We start from the raw sequence: 18638 nt of genomic DNA on the forward strand, positions 1-18638 counted from the left end.
AGGGGCTCAGTCAGCAGAGGCGCGTTAGCCTGGGGCAGTGCTGACAGGGAACTTGGTTCTCATCCCTTGAAATAATAAATTCTGTGGGAAAAAGTGGGTTTATAAACTTTCACCCACTTCAGCTACTAAAGCAAGGGCTCTGGAGAGAAATTTGGCTGCTCCTAAAATTGATGGGTTAGACAGGTCAGAGGAGGCAGTGTTTCATCCTGGTAAATAAGGCTGGTTGGGTCACTATTAAATCTAGCACCCATAAGGAGTTTTATCTCAAAAGAAGCTCAAAATTAAAATGCATGGATATATGTAAATTAAAAAGTACCCCTTACAGAAATGCTTTCTCAGATGTCTTTTTTCAGAGGCACCCAGTATCCCTGACTTGACAAGCCGAAGGGTAGAGCTTATCAAAGGTAAAGATGCGGAAAGGCGAGTAACAGCAGAGAGTTTCCCAGCACAGAAGTTTTCTATTCAAAAGCAACAAAGAGCAGCCCAGTTTTGCGAGGTCAGCTCGTGTGAGAGGGCTCCCACTGCTTTCTGAAATCCAGCTGCCTCAAGCTACGCAACCCAAACAGGAGGCATTAAAAATTATAAGGTAATCTTGAGAAGTGAGCCCAAAACTGTAATTTTGCTCAGCAATGGCCCGGCTGAGCTGGCTATGGGGCTCTCTGGCCTCCCACGCACTTTGGCTGCACAGTGCTCCTCCCGTACGGGCCATCGCCAGCCGTCGGCTCTGCTTTCTGCATCAGCGCTACCAAAGAAAGGGGATAAGGCTGATGAAAGTCAGCACTTGCTGCTGGGAAATCAGAACTTCCCTTGGTAAGGCCCAAGTGAAGTCATTGTCGTGAACCGCATGTTCACCACGCTGGGCTGTGGAGAAGGTGGTGTGGGAAAGGAAGGACATTGCCTTCCAGCCCATGCTATAATGCTAAATAACAGGAGTCATCATTCAGTTCTCAGCTGATGTATATTGACACAACAAAATAAAACAGCTTCCTAGGCTACTCCTCCACCTCTGCACCCACAGCACATTCTTCCCCCCAGCAAAGCTGTTGTGTTCATTTGATGACACCAGGATTTGCTTCTTTTTTAGAATCATAGAATCATTTCAGTTGGAAGAGACCCTCAGGATCATCGAGTCCAACCATAACCTAACTCTATCACTAAACCATGTCCCTAAGAACCTCATCTAAACACCTTTTAAATACCTCTGGGGATGGTGACTCCACCACTTCCTTGGGCAGTCTGTTCCAGTGTCTGACAACTCTTTCTGTGAAGAACTTTTTCCTAAATTTTTGCACTTACTCTGCTTTTACTCATCCCCACAGTTACACTCAGCTACTCCCCTACAAGCTATTGGGGTGGGGGAAGCAGGAGTGGCTCCCAATGCACACTTCCTTGCCAAAGCAAGCCGCGCTATGCTGGCCGCTCCATCCCATTAGTCAAGGAGCGAGTGAACACTGAGTCTGGGGATAAAGCCATCTCTCTTGTCCTTCCCCCCGCCTTTCTCTGGCAGAGGAGAGGAGCAGAAAGCATATCCTATTTCCTGCCTCTGGCATGGGAAAGTAAGAACATTATTTTATAATAATCTTATTATTAAAGATGAGATAATGATGGCTGATGATGAGGTGCCCTGTCAATAGTCTCATTGTTGGCGCCAGCCTGGGCGAGCTGAAGGGAGCCCTTCTCAGGCAGCCCCACGCCACCTGGCTGGTCTGGGTCTCCCTCCCTGGGTTCTCCAGAGGGACAGTGTGGGGTCACAGCAGGGCCAGCAGGCTCAACATTTGTCTAATACCAGCCCCGGCTTGGACTGGAAAACACAAAGGGCACGGTAGTGGAGTTATTTGAAATGCTAGAGCTGCTTTCCTCTGTGAGGTGGAAAGGAGATCCCCTCTCCCCTTCTTTCATTTGAAGAGTAAAACCTTTGTCATTTTGATTTTTTTTCCTCCATTTGCCTAGTTTTAAAAATCAAATGCCCTGTTCACAGGTAGCTTTATCTTACATGGCTATTTTCATATCGATGAAGATACCAAACAAAACAGCCCCCTACCTGACAGACACATTATTGGGATCAGGCTTAAGATTTTGCACTTTTAAAAGCCATTTTGAGGGGTTTATAAAGGCCCTTAAGATTTCTAAGCTTTATAAAGGCCACCTGGGTTTTGACAGACAGACCTGCCCTCCCAGCAGATGGCTTTTCTAGAGCTGCACTTGGAGGTTTTGCTACCTAAGAAGCAAATGTAGGAGACAGATCCACTCCTGTGGTCCCACCAATAGCACAGACCACCAAGCACCCTCCTTGGTATTTAGCACCATGACCTCAAAGGCTGCACAGAGCCCTTGGGAATAGTAACTGGTGATTGTCAACTAATCGTCAACTTCAGCGTGCCAACAGGCAGGGCTCAGGGGGATCCCAAACATGCAACCCCTCCAGCCAGGTTGTTACCATTCTCAGCAGTACGGGGCAGTTTCATGCAGTTGTAGGTGGCTCTGGGATCAGTATCTCAGCTATAATCACTCCACTCTTAGTTCCACCATGCAGAAGGTTTTGCGTGGCTACATACGACATGATGTTAATTTTTGAGCTCTCTTTCACCAAAGATCCCTCCTACTGCATCAACTAAGCAGAGTAGCACCTCAGGTAGGCTGAGATGAGAGTAGAGGTGTAGTTAACTCAACCTCAAATGTCATACGGAACAAAGGGATTTTTTTTTCACTGATATCACCCGGAGGTGATGGACCTGCTCTGCTGTGCTCTCATGGGTTGTGTGTTTTGACCTGAGTTAAATATCGTGCTATGGCTCAATTGCCATCATGCTGGTCACTGCTGGGATGGAACAGGATTGCAGCAGCAATCACCTTTCATTCAGAATTAAAAATATAAACATGTTGCCTATGTAAACAGAAAATATATATAGACAGAATGACTGTGTATGAGTGTGATAAAGGTAACAACTTTCTGAGAGCCACACCTGGTGGTATTGGGTCAAGGGTAATACCTTGGTCAGCAGAGAACTTTAACTGTGAAGCTCTCCGTGGCACAAAATATACCGAACAGTAGGTATTGCCTCCTTCATAACTACCAGGAAAAGCTGACCAGCAGCCCTACACACTGTGGAAGAGTCTCCAAGGGGAGGGGTGGTGAAGTACCTAATTTTAAATTGAGTCCTGCCTTAAGAACTGCCTGGAACCGGGAGCCTGAGGAAAGGAAGCCCCTGTCTCTGCTGGTGCTGCAGCCGTGCCTGGCGTGCCAGGTCACCCCCGTGGAGACAGGCATTCCTGCGATGCATCGAAACCAAGCTCAGGGAAGGCTTTGGAGGGTCTTATCACTCTTCAGGCAGTCACAGCACTGAAATATGAATGTGTTACACAGAATAAATGAAATAAATCCAAATCTGTGTCCGGAGATGATTTTATAGAGCTCCCATTGTGTCTGAACTTATCAAGCAAAGCCTTCATTTCCAATCCTTTCCAAAAATCACTGAAGCCAAGCGCAGCCTGTTCACTGCTTCAGGATAACTCAGAGCAGGCCCTTTCTGGACCACGGAGGGAACACATTTTGGGAAGGAGAAGAAAAAGAAATACATTATGTTAATTGTGCAAAAAGTTTTTAGCATCACTTAGAAATGGACACATTTACCTGCAAGCTGACAAAGACCATTTAGGTAATACTTAAAACTCAAAAGTAATTTAATTTCATTACAAATTGAATCATCCAAGCAATAGCAGAGCAATTTTGTCTTTTTGTTTCTCCTCAAACATTTTGTGTTGCACAGAACACCTTGTACTAATTATTTTTGCAAAATTAACTGCCAAGTCAACTTTCAGCAGGAATCATGGGTGAGAAATTCAGGAGGGAGAAGTGAAACTGCAAGAAAGTGGAATTCCTTTCCCCAGTAAAGAGTCAAGTTTTAGTTTTGATGCAACAGAGCGCTCAGATAAAAACACAAATAAAAGACAACTAGCATGAAAGGACTTAGACACTGAAATGAGGCAGAGATGAAGATTATTCTATAGGCTGATTTCATAGACTATTTTGGATTGGAAGGGACCTTCAAAGCTCATCTAGTCCAACCCCCTGCCATGAGCAGGGACATCTTCAGCTAGATCAGGTTGCTCAGAGCCCCGTCCAGCCTGGCCTTGAATGTCTCCAGGGATGGGGCATTGACCACCTCTCTGGGCAACCTGGGCCAGTGTTTCACCACCCTCAGCGTAAAAAATGTCTTCCCCATGTCCAGCCTGAATCTCCCCTCCTTTAATTTAAAACCATCACCCCTTGTCCTATCGCAACAGGCCCTGCTAAAAACTCTGTCCCCATCTTTCTTATAGGCCCCCTTTAAGTACTGTAAGGCCACAATAAGGTCTCCCCAGAGCCTTCTCTTCTCCAGGCTGAACAACCCCAGCTCTCTCAGCCTGTCCTCACAGCAGAGCTGTTCCAGCCCTCTGATCATTTCTGTGGCTCCTCTGGCCCCTCTCCAACAGGTCCATGTTTCCTGTGCTGAGGGCTCCAGGGCTGGACACAGGACCCAGGTGGGGTCTCACCAGAGCAGAGCAGAGGGGCAGAATCACCTCCCTCAACCACGCCGCTTTTTGAACCCCGAGCAGTCAGAGCGCTTTTCCAACCATGACCTGCGCTTACCGAGGCCCAGAGCGATGGCCGCTGGGGTCACACAGCAGAGCACCACTCGCCCTGGGCCACCCGTGGGGTCCCAGCCGTAGGAGGGGCCGCACACACCCGCAGCAGCGGGCGGCGGCTGTCACGGACCGGCCGGCACAGCCCCAACTCCGACAGCCCCACAACGTGTTGACATGAAAACAGGGAGACAGGGCGGGTAAAGGTGCCTGTTTCAGCTGGCCTGCCGTCATCTGCAGCCCGGTGTGCCCTCTCTCTGGGGGAAGCCTGTGTCTCGCTGCATTGTGGGGACACTCGTGTGTGGAGGGGAGCAGAGTGTTTTTGGTGGTGTGTGGTGGACAAGTGGGTTCACCCCACAGAAACGCCAGGCAGGGCTAAGACTACATGGGTTTTGCTCTCAAGCTTTTTGTTAAATGAAGGGAAACCAAACAAACCACACGGTTTTGCACAGCAGCACCCCATTGCATGCATCTCACTGCAGTTCCTGTGGGACATCTATTACACGTACCCCTGCAGGTTTCAGCAGTGTGGCGGGAAAAAAAAAGATAAAATGTATAGATATTACCCATCCTACCAGGATTGCTGTCTCAGGCACCTTCCTTCTAGCCCCTCATGGGATGGCTACATGTCCCCAACAGGCCCCAGATAACTTTATTCTCACATGAGCACTTGAAACCATGAGTGACCACCACTAAGAGCACCAGCTCCCTGCTGAGCCCACCTCTCCCAGACCCTTCCCGCTCAATTTAATGCCTGAAGTTTTCTCTAACAAGGACATCACGGTAGGTCAAAGCCAGGAGCGAGCAGAGCCAACAGCCTGGGGAACAGCAGCAACGTGTGGTGCTTGTCAGACCAGGATAACACAAGCACTTCAACAGTGTGGCTTTTCCAGCCAGGACTGTAGAAATAAACACTTTCCCTCCAGCCAATACCATTTTGCCAACAACCCCCCCGGTCTGCACATAGAGCCGAGCTGGTGGGAAGCCACAGCTCCTGGCATTACCTGTGTCATGGAGATGGTGGCGTAACTACGAGAAAAAATTGCTCTTTCAAGCACCACATTGCACGTGAGCGATGGAGGCAGTGACACAGGTGAGAACGGTAGCAGCTTCTCCTGTGCAGAGAGGCCCCAAGCTCGAACTGATCCCAACACACACCCCAACACAGGTCCTTAAGGAAAGGCTGTTGTTACTGTGTAATAGCTGTTGGTAGCCCACACGAAGCAACAGGTTTCATCCCACTATCGGCGGGAACATGCCCACAGACTGTGTTAACTCAGTGGCTACTGTATTGGTGTGACACACAGCCCTTCTAAAAAATCGTCACTGCTGGGCAGTTTGGAGGTGGGGGGATATCATGCCAACGAACAGGCAAAATCAAAGCCAAACATGGAGACAAATTCTCTACCCTGATCCTCTGTTGCTTTCCAACTCTATTTGGCCATCTTTGCCGGACCAAAAGGAGACTCAGAAGACAGAAGGTGCCTGGGACCCTGCGGGGACGGGCTGGCTCCAGAGGCCTTTCCTCCCTCCAGCTGCAGCGGATCCTGGGGAGAAACCTTCAGGCTTGACCTTCAGGGCCCCTCCGCCTGCCTCAGCGCTGGCATCCACCTCCTGCTGGAGCTGTTTTGGCCAGAGCCCTTCTGGTACCTCACCCGGTTGCGGCAGGAACGTTCCAGGTGTCCTGGCAGCAGGAAGCTCCTTTGCTCCACCCTCCGCCCTGCACGGCAGCTCTGGGAGCTGGTGGAGGATTTGCTGAACCAGAGCTGGCAGCGACAGCAACCCGACCTGTGCAGCTGCTCGGGTGGGAGCTGGACACCCCCGGCATGAAGCCCTTCTCCCACCAGCCCCGGGCAGCCTTCGCTGTGCTCTTCTTCGCCATCGTGCTCTGGTATTCCTGCTCGGCAGGTATTTCTCTTCTCTTATGCTCCAGTTTCTACACCCTGCCTTTTACCCCCACCCTTTCTCAATGCCAAAATACATTGCCCACCGACAGTAATTCGTTCTTTAAAAACAAGGTGGGCTCCCTTGCCTCATCTAAAAAGTGTAAAGAGCTGGAATTGATTAATGCTAATGCGAATTATTTGACGTGATCGATCACAGCATCTTTCTGAAGAGATGTGCTTTTGGCAGTTATTAAGAGATCCGCTGTAAATGTGATTGAGCTGCAGGCTGCTCCACTGAATGACAAGGAGATAGGGGAGCACAGTTACTTGGCCTTCACGTGCTTGCGGAGACAACCCAGAGGTTCACTGTTTAGCTCTTGTTAGGTGCTTTTTACAGGAAATCTGGTTTTGTTGCCCCCTTAATTGGAGAAGTTGCCTAAAACCAAAATGTAAATGAGAGCAGTGAACTGCTGTTTTCCCATCAGGCTGCTGCCTGCACTTATATATCAGCACCGGTTGAGACCTGGCAGATGTTTAAAGATGGGTTGGCTTTGACAGTCTGTCCTTTGGGCTGCAGAGTCTACAAACATGAACTAGCACTCTGCATTCTGCAGCACTTTCTTCCTCGGGTCAGAGACAGTTTTCAATGATTCTTCCAAGTGTTGCTGTGAGGTACTTATTAACCCAGAAAACAAATTACGGGCTTAGCCAAGGTCATTCAGCAAGTCCTAGCAGAGTCAGAAAGAGGAATGGGGAGTACTCAGACCCTGACCTGGAGCAGGCTGCCCAGGGACCTGCTGCATGGCAGTGGCTGCAAGGAAAGCTCTGGTCTTGCTGATGGTTGGTCAGCTCAAAATGCAAAGCTGGGCAACAGCAGGTGACCCCAAGGGGGACATCTCCTGTAGGATGACTTCAGTTTATCTGCTCTTACTTGGAAAATACCAAACTCAAAGTGAAGGTTTGCTCAAAGGTCTTGTTCAGTCTTGGTTTCCTGAGCTGAAATTAATCTGAGCTATTATTTTGAAGTCTTTAGTGGAATCAAGCTGGAACTCTCTATCACACTCCAAATTATCAGCTCAGAGTGATGGCTTGACTGGAAATAGTTCTCTCACAGCTTCTGCCTGCTCTGTGAGCCAGCAGCACTCTGGAACCTCTCCATCTGCATGCAGCAGGAGCCCTCACTCCTGTAGCCTCTCCCGGCTGGTTTTCATGTGTCTGTGAAGAGGGGCATTTCAGCACGGGATACTTCACCTGGCCAAACTTGAACTGTAGTGCTCACAGTGCCACAGGAGGAGGCATTTCTTTGGCTCCCCCTTCCTTCTGCAGCAGGGGACAGGCTGGTGTTAATGCACAGGGACCAGAGCAGCCTGCGTTTTTCCCACACAGGTGTCCTGCAGCTGCTCTTGCCTCTGATCCATGAGAGGTGCATGATGAAGCTGAGGGGCAAGGGAGGTATTAGGACATCTAAGGAGGCTTTGGCCTGTGACACCATGTATAGGTTTGGAGGGCTAGAGGCCAGCCACAGAGCCATGCCAGAGTCCATGTGTGCTCTGATTCAGGATAAAGAGGAAAAGCCTTCATTGAAGCCCCTGTCCCTCACCCTCCCTCACTTATTTCTGTATGTTGTATTTTCCAACCTGAGCTGGTTATTATACTGGCCTGAACTGGAGCCCAGCCAGATCAGTTTCAGACACAGCTGCACCTGAGCATCCACAAAGCCAAAGTGTCCTGCTGAGGCTGTGGTGGATCTGCTGGGGCTTCGCATGGATGGGCTCAGCCCTTGGCTCTGCCAGACTCCTTCACGCCCTGGAGTTACTGGGGTTTTTCTAAGGGCAAAAGGAGGTAGATGTACAGCTGTTTCTCATATCAGTCCTTGCTCATTTTGCCCCTGTAGCTTAGGAAAGGTCAGTGGTTAGTTTGAGCTCTGAGTGATGGCTCACACTAGGGTCACATTCGGGTAGAGGCACAGTGATTCACTTGCTCCTCATAGCTGGTGATAGAGCAGGTCTCTCTGTTCTGACAGTGGTGGGATGAGAAAGCATATGCTGATGCAGCAATGTTTAGGGGCAAGAACTTACATTTTCTCCAAGTTGTTACCATCCTACAGACCTCTGTAAGGTCAATGGCTTTCAGATTTTCATGCTTGATGTCTAGTATTGCTTTTCCAACCCAACTTGCCTTTTCTCCTGTGCTTTCCATCTGGCAGCAGCTGAAGACATCTCCAATGTTTCAACAACCACCACGTCCACAACTGAGAATGAAGCACCATGTCTTAGTAAGTCTTCATAAATCATTACGACCATGATAAAGCCAGGTGATGAGAACACACAGATGACTGAGAGGCTGTCCTGGAAAAGGATTTATCTGTTGACATGGCTTCCATTGCAGGTGAAATTCTAGGATGTATTTCTAAGACTCCTCTATTGGCACACCCAGTATAATGTCTTAAGTACATTCGGATGGACTCATAGCTTTGAACAGACTAATTCATAACCAATTCAATGTGTGCCCTAAAGGTCCCTGCCAGCCTGTAGGCACAATGTGGATTCCCAAGAGTGCCTCCTTCCTCCACCCTATCAGGTCTACCCCAAACAGCCAGTCCCAACTCAAGATCCTGCCAGTCCTTCCAGAGTCATCCTCCATCCCAAATGTCAAATGTCCCCACAGTCCTGCACTTCCTGAATTACAGTAGGTGTACCAATAGAGGTATGCTACTTCAAAGCACGGTGTAGGGGGCAGGCATCCCTCTCTCTTCTCTGGGCACATACAAAACTTCTCTCTCTTGTTGTGGAACGAGCTGTTCTCTACAGCACAGGACACGTGTACTGTGTGCACTGAAGGCAAATGCACAGGAACATGGTCCTGCTTGACACAGAATCATAGAATTCTTTAGGTTGGAAAGCATTTTAAGATAATCGAGTCCAACCATTAACCTAGCACTGCCAACTCCACCAAGTCCAACTGTTAACCTAGCACTACCAACTCAACCACTAAACCATGTCCCTCATGCTCACATACACGAATGAGAGCAACTGAGAAGCACCTGCACTTGCCTTTTCCCTGGAAATGTGCAAGATGCTGGCTGCCCTGCACCAAGGTCAGGAGGCATTTACTTTTCACAGCTGACAAGCTTTGTGCACATCAACATGCAGCTGTAAGGTGGTTTTGGCTGTCTCAGCTCTCTTGGGTGCTGGGGTTTCATGCTCAGCTTCTATTCTAGCCTGAGGGGTCAAGATAGCATGGTCCCTCAGGCTCTCTTTGATACTTCCATGTTACCACCCAGGACGAAGACACCGAGCTGGGTATTTTTGCTGTGCTCTTGTGACAGAAAAAAGTATGGCAGATGCTTTTCAATAGCAGCATAAATGAAACAACTAATGACGTATTCCTTAATTGACTTTAGGAAATTGGACTGATTAAAAAAAAGGGGAAAGGTGCAAGAAAAAATACATGGAAATGTTAAAAATTATTTCATTTTTGAGAACATTGAGGCAGAGTGACAGGCCACAGGGTAGAGAGTGAAGTCACTGTCTCATCTATCTACTGGCAAAGGAAACATGTTACTTACTCAGCCTCCCCTCAGCTCACTTCATTTATTCTCCACCAGATGTGAACTGCGTGCAAGTAGCCATGTGCTGCCCCACAGGCATGGATGATTACGGATGGATTGCAGCGGCCGTCGGCTGGAGCCTCTGGTTTCTGACTCTCATCCTGCTCTGTGTGGACAAGGTCATGAAACTCCGGCCTGATGAACACAAACATTTGGTGGCCTGAAGCAGGGCAAGCCAGCAATCAGCAGCACCTGGGAGCAGTGAGGTGCAGACAGACTGACAAAGCATTTAAATCACTTTCTAGGAAGTAAAAAAGAAAGGGAACGTACCTCCTGGCAAAAAAGGCAAGATCTAAGCAGGGCACATGCTGGGGCTTCATCCTCCCCTGTAGGGTGGAGCTGCCAGCCAAGGTGTGGAGCAGTCAAGTCCCTGCAAGGCACCACGTACATCCCAGAGTGGACAGAAAACCTTTTCCCTGAGCCATTTTCCTTCTTGATGCGAGTGTGCCAGCAGCAATGAGACACCGAAGATCAGTTACCGGTCTATAGCACACTGCCTAAAGGCAACCCAGTACATAACCTTTGACTTTGAAACAGAAAGTGGGTAAATAAAGTTTTTTTCTGGAGGATCGATGTTATCAGATCCTTTGCTAAGCTATAGGCCAGGTTATGACAGTACATCAGATGTAGCTGATTGATTATACTGAGTCCTTCACACTTCCTAGCCTGCGGTAAGGATTGTTTGGGCTGGTTCAAAATTAAAGCTAGTTTTTCCAGTGCAGTTTATATGCGAACTGTTTTGCAGGAATTGAACACTGGTTGTATTTATTCAGCTTGCACCAGCCCATGTCACTAAGCCAAACTGAACCCTGGCAAGTAGCTTTAAAGCAGCATATCCAAATGATGCACAAAACTTTCCTATTTATGCAAGATGATAATAAACACTTACTGATGGAAAGATTCTCACTGACTCGTTTATGTTGATAAAGCTTATATTGGCAAGGAATTGCCCAATGCAAATCATTAGAAACATGATTCTAACATGAAATATTCACACAGAAGGGTTTGCCTCACTGCAGTCAAACTGTCTGATTTGGGGCAGTTTCATCTGTTTGACTTCTTTCCATTATTAAAACAATAAATCAGTGTTAAATCCATCCAGACATACACAGGATTAGCAACCCTGCTAGAGACCAGCTGAAATGAAACATAAAAAGTTACTCTTAAACCAAAGAAATCTCTATTGGAGATTTCTGTCTGTTGAATGTCATTAAAACCTCCCTTTGGTTTATCAATGCATAACTTTTCCAGTTAGAAAAGATACAAATCAATTTAAGACTCTTCAAATTGATTCTGGCACAACTAGACACCTTGATCAGGACATTTCAGAGTGATGGGCTGTTGGCCCTTATCAACTATCCACTATCAACAGGAATGGGTACAAGATAGACACTGAGGAGACATTCTTCCCTATCATTAGTATCACTTAACACAAAAAGTCTTCTAGAGTGAAATGCTGAGCAGAGATGTTAGTGTCAGGAAAGAAAGTTTTGAAAGGGAAGGGCTTAATTATTTTGTGGCATTTTTACTGTGTGTTTTGTTTGTTAACACACACCATACTACTAGTAGTAAACAATCACAAAATATTGCTTCATTAAGAAAAAAAGAAATCTCAACATTTCAACACACAACAATTAAAACAAAAAAATATTTCACAAGATGTCGCGGTTTAACCCAAGCTAGCAATACAACCATGATAGCCACTCACTCAGCCCCTCCCTCTCCCTCCCCCCACTATGGGAGAGAATCAAAAGGGAAGGGAGAAACTTGGATTGAGATAAACACAGTTTAATCAAATAAAACAAAATACTAATACACTACTAGTAAATATACATATATAAAATAGAAATAAAAGATACTCAAGGCAATTCCTCACAAACTGCGTCCACACTAAGCAGCCAGTCCCAGGAAGCAGCACCCTGGTCCTGATCCTGAAGAGAGGAAAAAAAGGAAAAAGGCAGAAAGGCTCAGAGGCCTCTGCAAAATGGCAAAAGGCCGAACTAAACGTCCTGAACTGAACTCCCCCGGCTTGAGGGAAAAAGAGCTAAGAAAAAAAAAAAGACCTGAGAGCAAGCAAGAGCTAGAACGCGCAAGTAAATCTATTCCAGTCTGAAGAGCTGGAAGCACTTGACACAAGATCTAGAGGTGCTACAGCCCAGCACAACACCCACAAACTATCTTGGTAACAACCAGGCAATTCTGGGCCACTTCATAAAGCCTGCCTTTAAAAGCACAGCTTGTTTGTTTTTCACACTCTCCAAAACAATCTGTGTGCAGCTACCTTCAAGGAATGTAGTAGACTCAAACCTCAAGTTTTGCTTCTTGCAGCTTCTGTTGAGGATTCCCAGCTCAGGCAAACTGGGGAAAAAAGGAAAATAAAACCCCATAGTTCTTCATATATTGTAATACCCGCAGGATTTTGTATAGCTATGTTCAAAGGTGACACCACAGTCTCAACAAACTCAGGTATACAAATGGAATATCTTAGAGATCATTTCTGCCGTGAAACGTATACTTTTTCTAGACCACCGACCTGTAAACCTCTGATCTAATATAACAGGTTTTTTTTCCTTACTGCTTTGACATCAGTCAGGTTTCATCTATAGCCTCTTCTTTTCAAGTCATTTGACTTCCCTTGAAGTGGACTGGGTCACCTAGAAAAACGAGGTCCTGTAATGAATTTCATTAACACGTTACTACTCCCAGAGTGTCCTGGGATCCCTAAACAAAGTGGTAGTATCCTGAAAGCTCAAAGGCTACCAACTTAAACATCTTATCTGTTCCTATGCAACACAATACAAAAAAAAAAAAAAAAAATTAAAGAGACTCTCTGAAGTACATGCTATGTGTTGTACTGATCCTAGGCATGGTGGGCTATCACATGTACAACATAAAGCAAAGCATTGTGCAAAAGGAGAAGAAAAGCCTTAACAGCACTCTCAGTGTTTCAGAGGCTTGTCAATAGTTACAGAAAGTGCAGAATAAAAAGAGTTGCATCCAAAAGACTTGAGAGATTGAAATAAAGACAAAAACTAATATGGAGAAATTGACTATACATACTTAATTTACAGTAAATATAATCTAAATATTATCTGTGGTCTGCTGCTACACTTCCTGGAATATTTTTGGCTAGAGAACCCACAGTAGCACAGCTTGTGGGTTATGATCCCTATTTTAAGACCAATCAAGTCACACTAGAAGGCTGTGGTCTGGTTTTGATGCAAATATTAAAGGCGACTCCATAGTACAATGTCTCATAAATGTGGTCTACAAGCACTGTCATAGACCAGTGTACTGATTTATTTTGTATTATCTCATGCTCCTAATAATATCACTGACATTATAATACTTCTAATAGTAGAACCCCAAGTAGTGTAATGCTGTCCAAATCCTCTTGACTACCAGGGAGCTACACATACATCCAGCACATGCCTTGTTTTGTTGTCTGGGCTTTTTTCATTGTAATTCAGGAAGAGTGACATTTTCATTTCCACATGAAACCTTGGAAGCAAAACATAACTCCTGATTTATCAGTGTGCATAAATCATTCCACCCATGTTAAACTCTGGTGACCCTTCAGACTGCTACATACAGTGCCATGCCATAGCACTGAGCTGGTTTAGGCTCTTGTACATCTCAAAGTACGTAAAAAATAAGATGACAGCTCATATCACCTACTAAGCTGCAAACTACTCTTTCAGAACAATCATGGAAATGTTAACGCTCCCGTCACTTATTGTACATTGTCCAGTCAAATTCTATGTCCTTGGACCAAAAAAAATCGTTAATGGAATGACATGGAGAAGAAACCTGTTCCAGTTCATATGATTCAGTACAAAGAAAAGCAAAAACCCAAATTAGTTGAAACCTGCATGGCTAAATAAAAATATGACTGAAAAACAGGACTTTGAACCCTGACATTGCCAATCGAGCCAGAACAGTTCTTCGTATTCTTTGGACAAAGTTTCTGAATTTCAGGCATGAAGACACATAGTGCCTGGAAAGGAAAGAGAGACGCGGTTGGCACCTGGGAAAGCTGCTGGTCTGCAAGTGTCTCAGATAGACAAACAGAGCAGCAGCCATTACAAAAACTAGGATTTCAGAAAATTGTTGTATTAATAATTAATTACAGCCAAGGAATGAAATATAGGCATTCTTGGGAAGCAATCACCCTCTCTCATCCTTACATTCCAGCGCCTGCTTATTTTGTGGTATCAGTGGTACCAGCTTCCGTTGTGGAATTCAAACCTCACCGCGAGTTTCTGTCCCAGAATCAAACATGCACTTTCTAAAGAGCTTCGTTCCAACTCCTATTTCATAATACCCTTCCGGAAATAAACTGGGGGTAAACAACGCAGTATTGTCTCCCAAGTCTGCAAACAGCTTGGAAAAAAAATACAGCTCTAAGAGACACACAGGCTTCTTCTGTCCAATTCGATGGTATGAAATCTAAAGACACATTCAGCAAACCATTTTGCTCACCTACCAGAAATAGTAGTTCATGGGCCATTATGTCTTGCTGACATAAAACTTCCCCAGAATTGACTTCTGCCTCCAAAAAGAAAGCCTCTCTGCAGTCACAAGGGGAAAACGTCCACTCTCAGCGACCAGCAAACAAAGCTCAGTTCTAAACCCCACACCTTGTTTGTGCCCTTCGCTCTAAGAGCTAAATGACTAACCTAATTGCAAAAGTCTACATTATCTCCCTCTGCCACTATGTGTGGTAAACTCACGTCTTCTATTTGTAAACCTGCCAGATACATATTTTGGGGACAGCGTGAACTAAACACCACTCATGTCGTGTCAGTCCCAAATCCCTCCATTTCTCTGTCTCCCCAATGGTGACCCCCCAGTTTGGTTTTCCATGGGAAGGAACCAAAAGAGCCTCGGGAAATTTATAACCTAATTTAGATGAAGATGCCACAGGCCATACAGACCTGGAACTGAGCTTTCTTCCTGCAGCTCTTCCCCTCAGCATTTTGAAATTAATCCTTTGAGGACTGTAGATATTTTCATGCAATAACACCTTTCTATGACTTCTTCGTTGCAACTTCTCCCTTGCGATTGCAATCACTCTGGTTTCCCCTCACATTTCTCTCATTGATCTCATTTTCCATAAACTTCACATATTCACTACTCAGTTTGTGCACCAACCTAAACACAGTGTGTCACGCTTCACGTATTTCATATGAGTGACTTTTTTTTAGACAAGCATATAGAAGCATAATGTCCGAGTCCTAGCTAAGCTTCTTGCTGGTTCTGTGCTCTTTGGTGTCCGTATCTTCTGAACTATTTACTCATTTCAGCTTAACTTTTATTATTCTCTATTTACTCAATACACTAGGTTTCTTCCCTTCATTTCCAGCCCACAGCTGTACCCAATGTTGGTTGCAACATCCCAAAAGACCTGCCTTGTCCTTTCCTTCTCTTCCCTTGCCAGTGAGGAACTGGAAATCAAATCACCTCCAACTGATTATATTTCCGCAAGCTCTGCTCTTTTCTGATGACTTCACTAAGTTCTTTTCATTAATACCCTATCAGTGGCTCTTTGCTCCCAGGCAGAAGTGCGATTATTGTAGGTAATGCTGTGCCAGTGATGCGGTCTGTGGAAGCAACAAACAACTTAATTCCTTTGCAGTTCTACTCTGCAAGAGCAAGACTCTGGTTTCCAGCATCCTAGCAAATTTTCTTCCATGTGGCAGTGAAGTACAGGAGGATGTAGCAATAATGTAAATACTTGACTGCACATCTACAAATACTCTAAATGGGAGATTCCTCACCTCACATCTTGAATTTTTGAAGTGTTCTTGTTTAAAGCTGACATCATCAAGCCTGAAGACAGAAACTATCATAGAATCAAAGTTAAGTGTGGAAACGCTTGACAGGAAGTGTTCCATACAAAATGCAAGGCAACTTACCTGCAACCCTGTTATCCAGGATTGCACGGACTAACAAATCTGGGAACCGGTTCATGAGTTTGTGGGTGCCCACATCACCTGTATTGCATCAAATTTGAACAACAGATTTTTTACAATGAGGGTGGTGAAACACTGGCCCAGGTTGCCCAGAGAGGTGGTCGATGCCCCATCCCTGGAGACATTCCAGGCCAGGCTGGACGGGGCTCTGAGCAACCTGATCTAGTTGAAGATGGCCCTGCTCGTGGCAGGGGCTTGGACTAGGTGACCTTTGAAGGTCCCTTCCAACCCAAACTGTTCTATGATTCCATGAACTTTATATTTGGCAACTATGTTGAAGTACTACTGACAGTGGCTAATCCACAATTCTTTCTCCTGTTTCCTTAAGTCCAAGGATAAAAGCTTCCTGATTTTTTTTTTTTTAATTATTGCAGTATTTTAAAAATTATTATTTCTTTAGTCAAGTTTCTTTCAGGTCTGCATTTCAGGACCAAAAGAGCACAGCACATTGCCAAATATAACACTGCATTAATTTTCCTTAAGTATAAAGAAGTTTTTTCTGAAACACAAACAATACCCAGTTACTGCTTTTATATCATGCACAGCACTAAAACATTCAAACAGCCTGGATGAGAATATCAACTTCTGAGAAGCCCTGGGATGGAAACCTTAGAGAAGTTTTAATGGGAACATGCCAGAGCTCTTAAGACGTGCGGACATCAGAACTGGAAATGCAAAACAATAATTTTCAACTTTTAGTGTCTTTTCTACTCTCTTAATTCTCATTTCACTTCATCTGTTCTACCTGTGGCAATAAGAGGATGATGGTAAGTGAACCTGAAAACCACCATGTCAGGGATCCACAGAATTTGAGCATTCATTTCAAAAGAATCTTCAGAGCATTTATTCAAATGTGCCAACATTTTATTCCAATTAAGGAAAGATGTAACAGCCTAAACATAAACTTAATGGAGTAAGAACTATTTAAAACTAAACAGGACTGGCCAATTACAAAGGAAAACACATAAATGTAAAGAGTATAAAAAAAAAAGTAACACAAAATCAAGACAAAACATTCCAGCTCTACAAGCTATGTAGTGTAAATAAATGTGTGTTTTTCTAGTACTAATGTAACTTTTTTTTCTTCCATCAGTCTTCAGTGGGATTCACAGGACTGCAGCTCTACTTTGGAAAAGTCTCTAAAAATGCAGCGCAACTCCACAGGATTTCTGCTTCTCCAGTTTCTTACTCTCAGGGTGAGTAAACTCACCTCAGGACTTGGACGACAAAGCCAGACACACCTTACCAAATGCATCCCAAACTGTACTAAACAATCCGTAGGATAAATTCTCCTTCCAAAGCATACATGCGACTAAATGGTTTTCAGTGGAAGTCATGCAGATGCGACCAGGGACAACCTGCAGACTAACATTTGGATCTGAACTACCAATCCTGTCGGTATGAGCTGCCACAACGTTCTGCCCTCATTTAATTAGTGTCAGAGATACAGAGGAAAATGATTATGGGTCCTCCTTCTGACATAAGCTGCATTTCAAGGGATACCCACTAAAACAGAGATCCCTGACCTTTGAAGCGCTCAAGTGCTCTCACACCAAAACTCTGCTAAGCTACCGTGAATCTTCAGCGACACTGCCAAAAACTTTCATTAATAATTTCTGCTGCCTCAGTATTTACGACCTACAGATAGTGGAATACATGAAGGACAGCAGACTGGTGACAGTGGAATGCATCCCCAGGGTTTCCCCCTCATTTTTAAACAAAACGTAACCAGGAACGGGAAAAGAAGCCCACCAGAAAAGGGAACTGATTTTTACTTCCACATTTAAGCACTTCAAAGCTGCTACTTTTCTCTAGGAACATCTAAACAGTTCTGGAGAAACTCCACAGCCATGGTGAAGTGCTTTTGGGAGTCTCACTGATGAGAGACATTCCTCGCTGGTACAGACCAGCACTGCAAGTGGTGAAGGACTGCACAGAAGAGGGGTTGTGTTATGGGATCAGCTTGAGTAGAGGCAGGAGTCCCCAAGACTTTATTTCTTTTTAGTGCACTGTCACAGGTGGTCCTGGAGACCTGGTTACTGTCCTCTGCCTTCTGACCATCACGTGTTACCTTTTTTTTAATCCAATTTCAGCTTTATGTCTGTGTTCAGAAAATAACAAACAGGTGGGTTTTTTTAACCCATTTATTTCTTCACTGCTGCAAAAATATGGCCCAGACCACGTTACCACCTCAAAGTCACGAACGTTCTTCATCATGCCACTTCAAAACTCTTGGCCAAGACGTGGGTTTTTTTTTTTCAAGGATTGGCACTTGTTAACAAAGAACTGACAGATAAGGCATGGAATGGGAACTGCCCATTTCTTCTGTGAGCTGAAAAATTGTTAAAAGCTGGAAAAGGGGAGAATGTAGTGAGGGTTAGAGTTTAAAATGAGTTCAACTGCCTACTGCCATCCACATGACACAACTGGTGAGCTCACTTGGGCTCGAATACATACCAGCTGCCTTGTGTAATCCATCGATGTGTTTCTAGCCTTGAGTTAACACGCAAGAGTGTCAGTAGTTTCGGTTCTTGGGGAGTTATG

The 18638-nt window shown here is 45.2% G+C and overlaps 1 protein-coding gene across 1 annotated transcript; it reads left to right on the plus strand.

The window, feature by feature from the left end:
• The first annotated feature begins 6449 nt into the window (after positions 1 to 6449).
• TMEM213 (transmembrane protein 213) lies at positions 6450 to 10283 on the plus strand. Its single transcript, XM_065626769.1, has 3 exons — positions 6450 to 6531; positions 8716 to 8784; positions 10117 to 10283. The coding sequence occupies exons 1-3, from the start codon at positions 6450 to 6452 to the stop codon at positions 10281 to 10283; spliced, it is 318 nt and encodes a 105-aa protein (XP_065482841.1).
• The last annotated feature ends 8355 nt before the right edge of the window (positions 10284 to 18638 follow it).

This window comes from Caloenas nicobarica, chromosome 1 (genome assembly GCF_036013445.1).
Source record: "Caloenas nicobarica isolate bCalNic1 chromosome 1, bCalNic1.hap1, whole genome shotgun sequence".
NCBI classification, from domain to species: domain Eukaryota; kingdom Metazoa; phylum Chordata; class Aves; order Columbiformes; family Columbidae; genus Caloenas; species Caloenas nicobarica.

Coding starts and splice junctions, on each gene's coding strand:
- TMEM213 (XM_065626769.1), top strand. CDS start 6,450: ATGAAGCCCTTCTCCCACCAGCCCCGGGCAGCCTTCGCTGTGCTCTTC. Junction 6,532..8,715: donor CTGGTATTCCTGCTCGGCAG/GTATTTCTCTTC, acceptor TCCATCTGGCAG/CAGCTGAAGACATCTCCAAT. Junction 8,785..10,116: donor GAATGAAGCACCATGTCTTA/GTAAGTCTTCAT, acceptor ATTCTCCACCAG/ATGTGAACTGCGTGCAAGTA.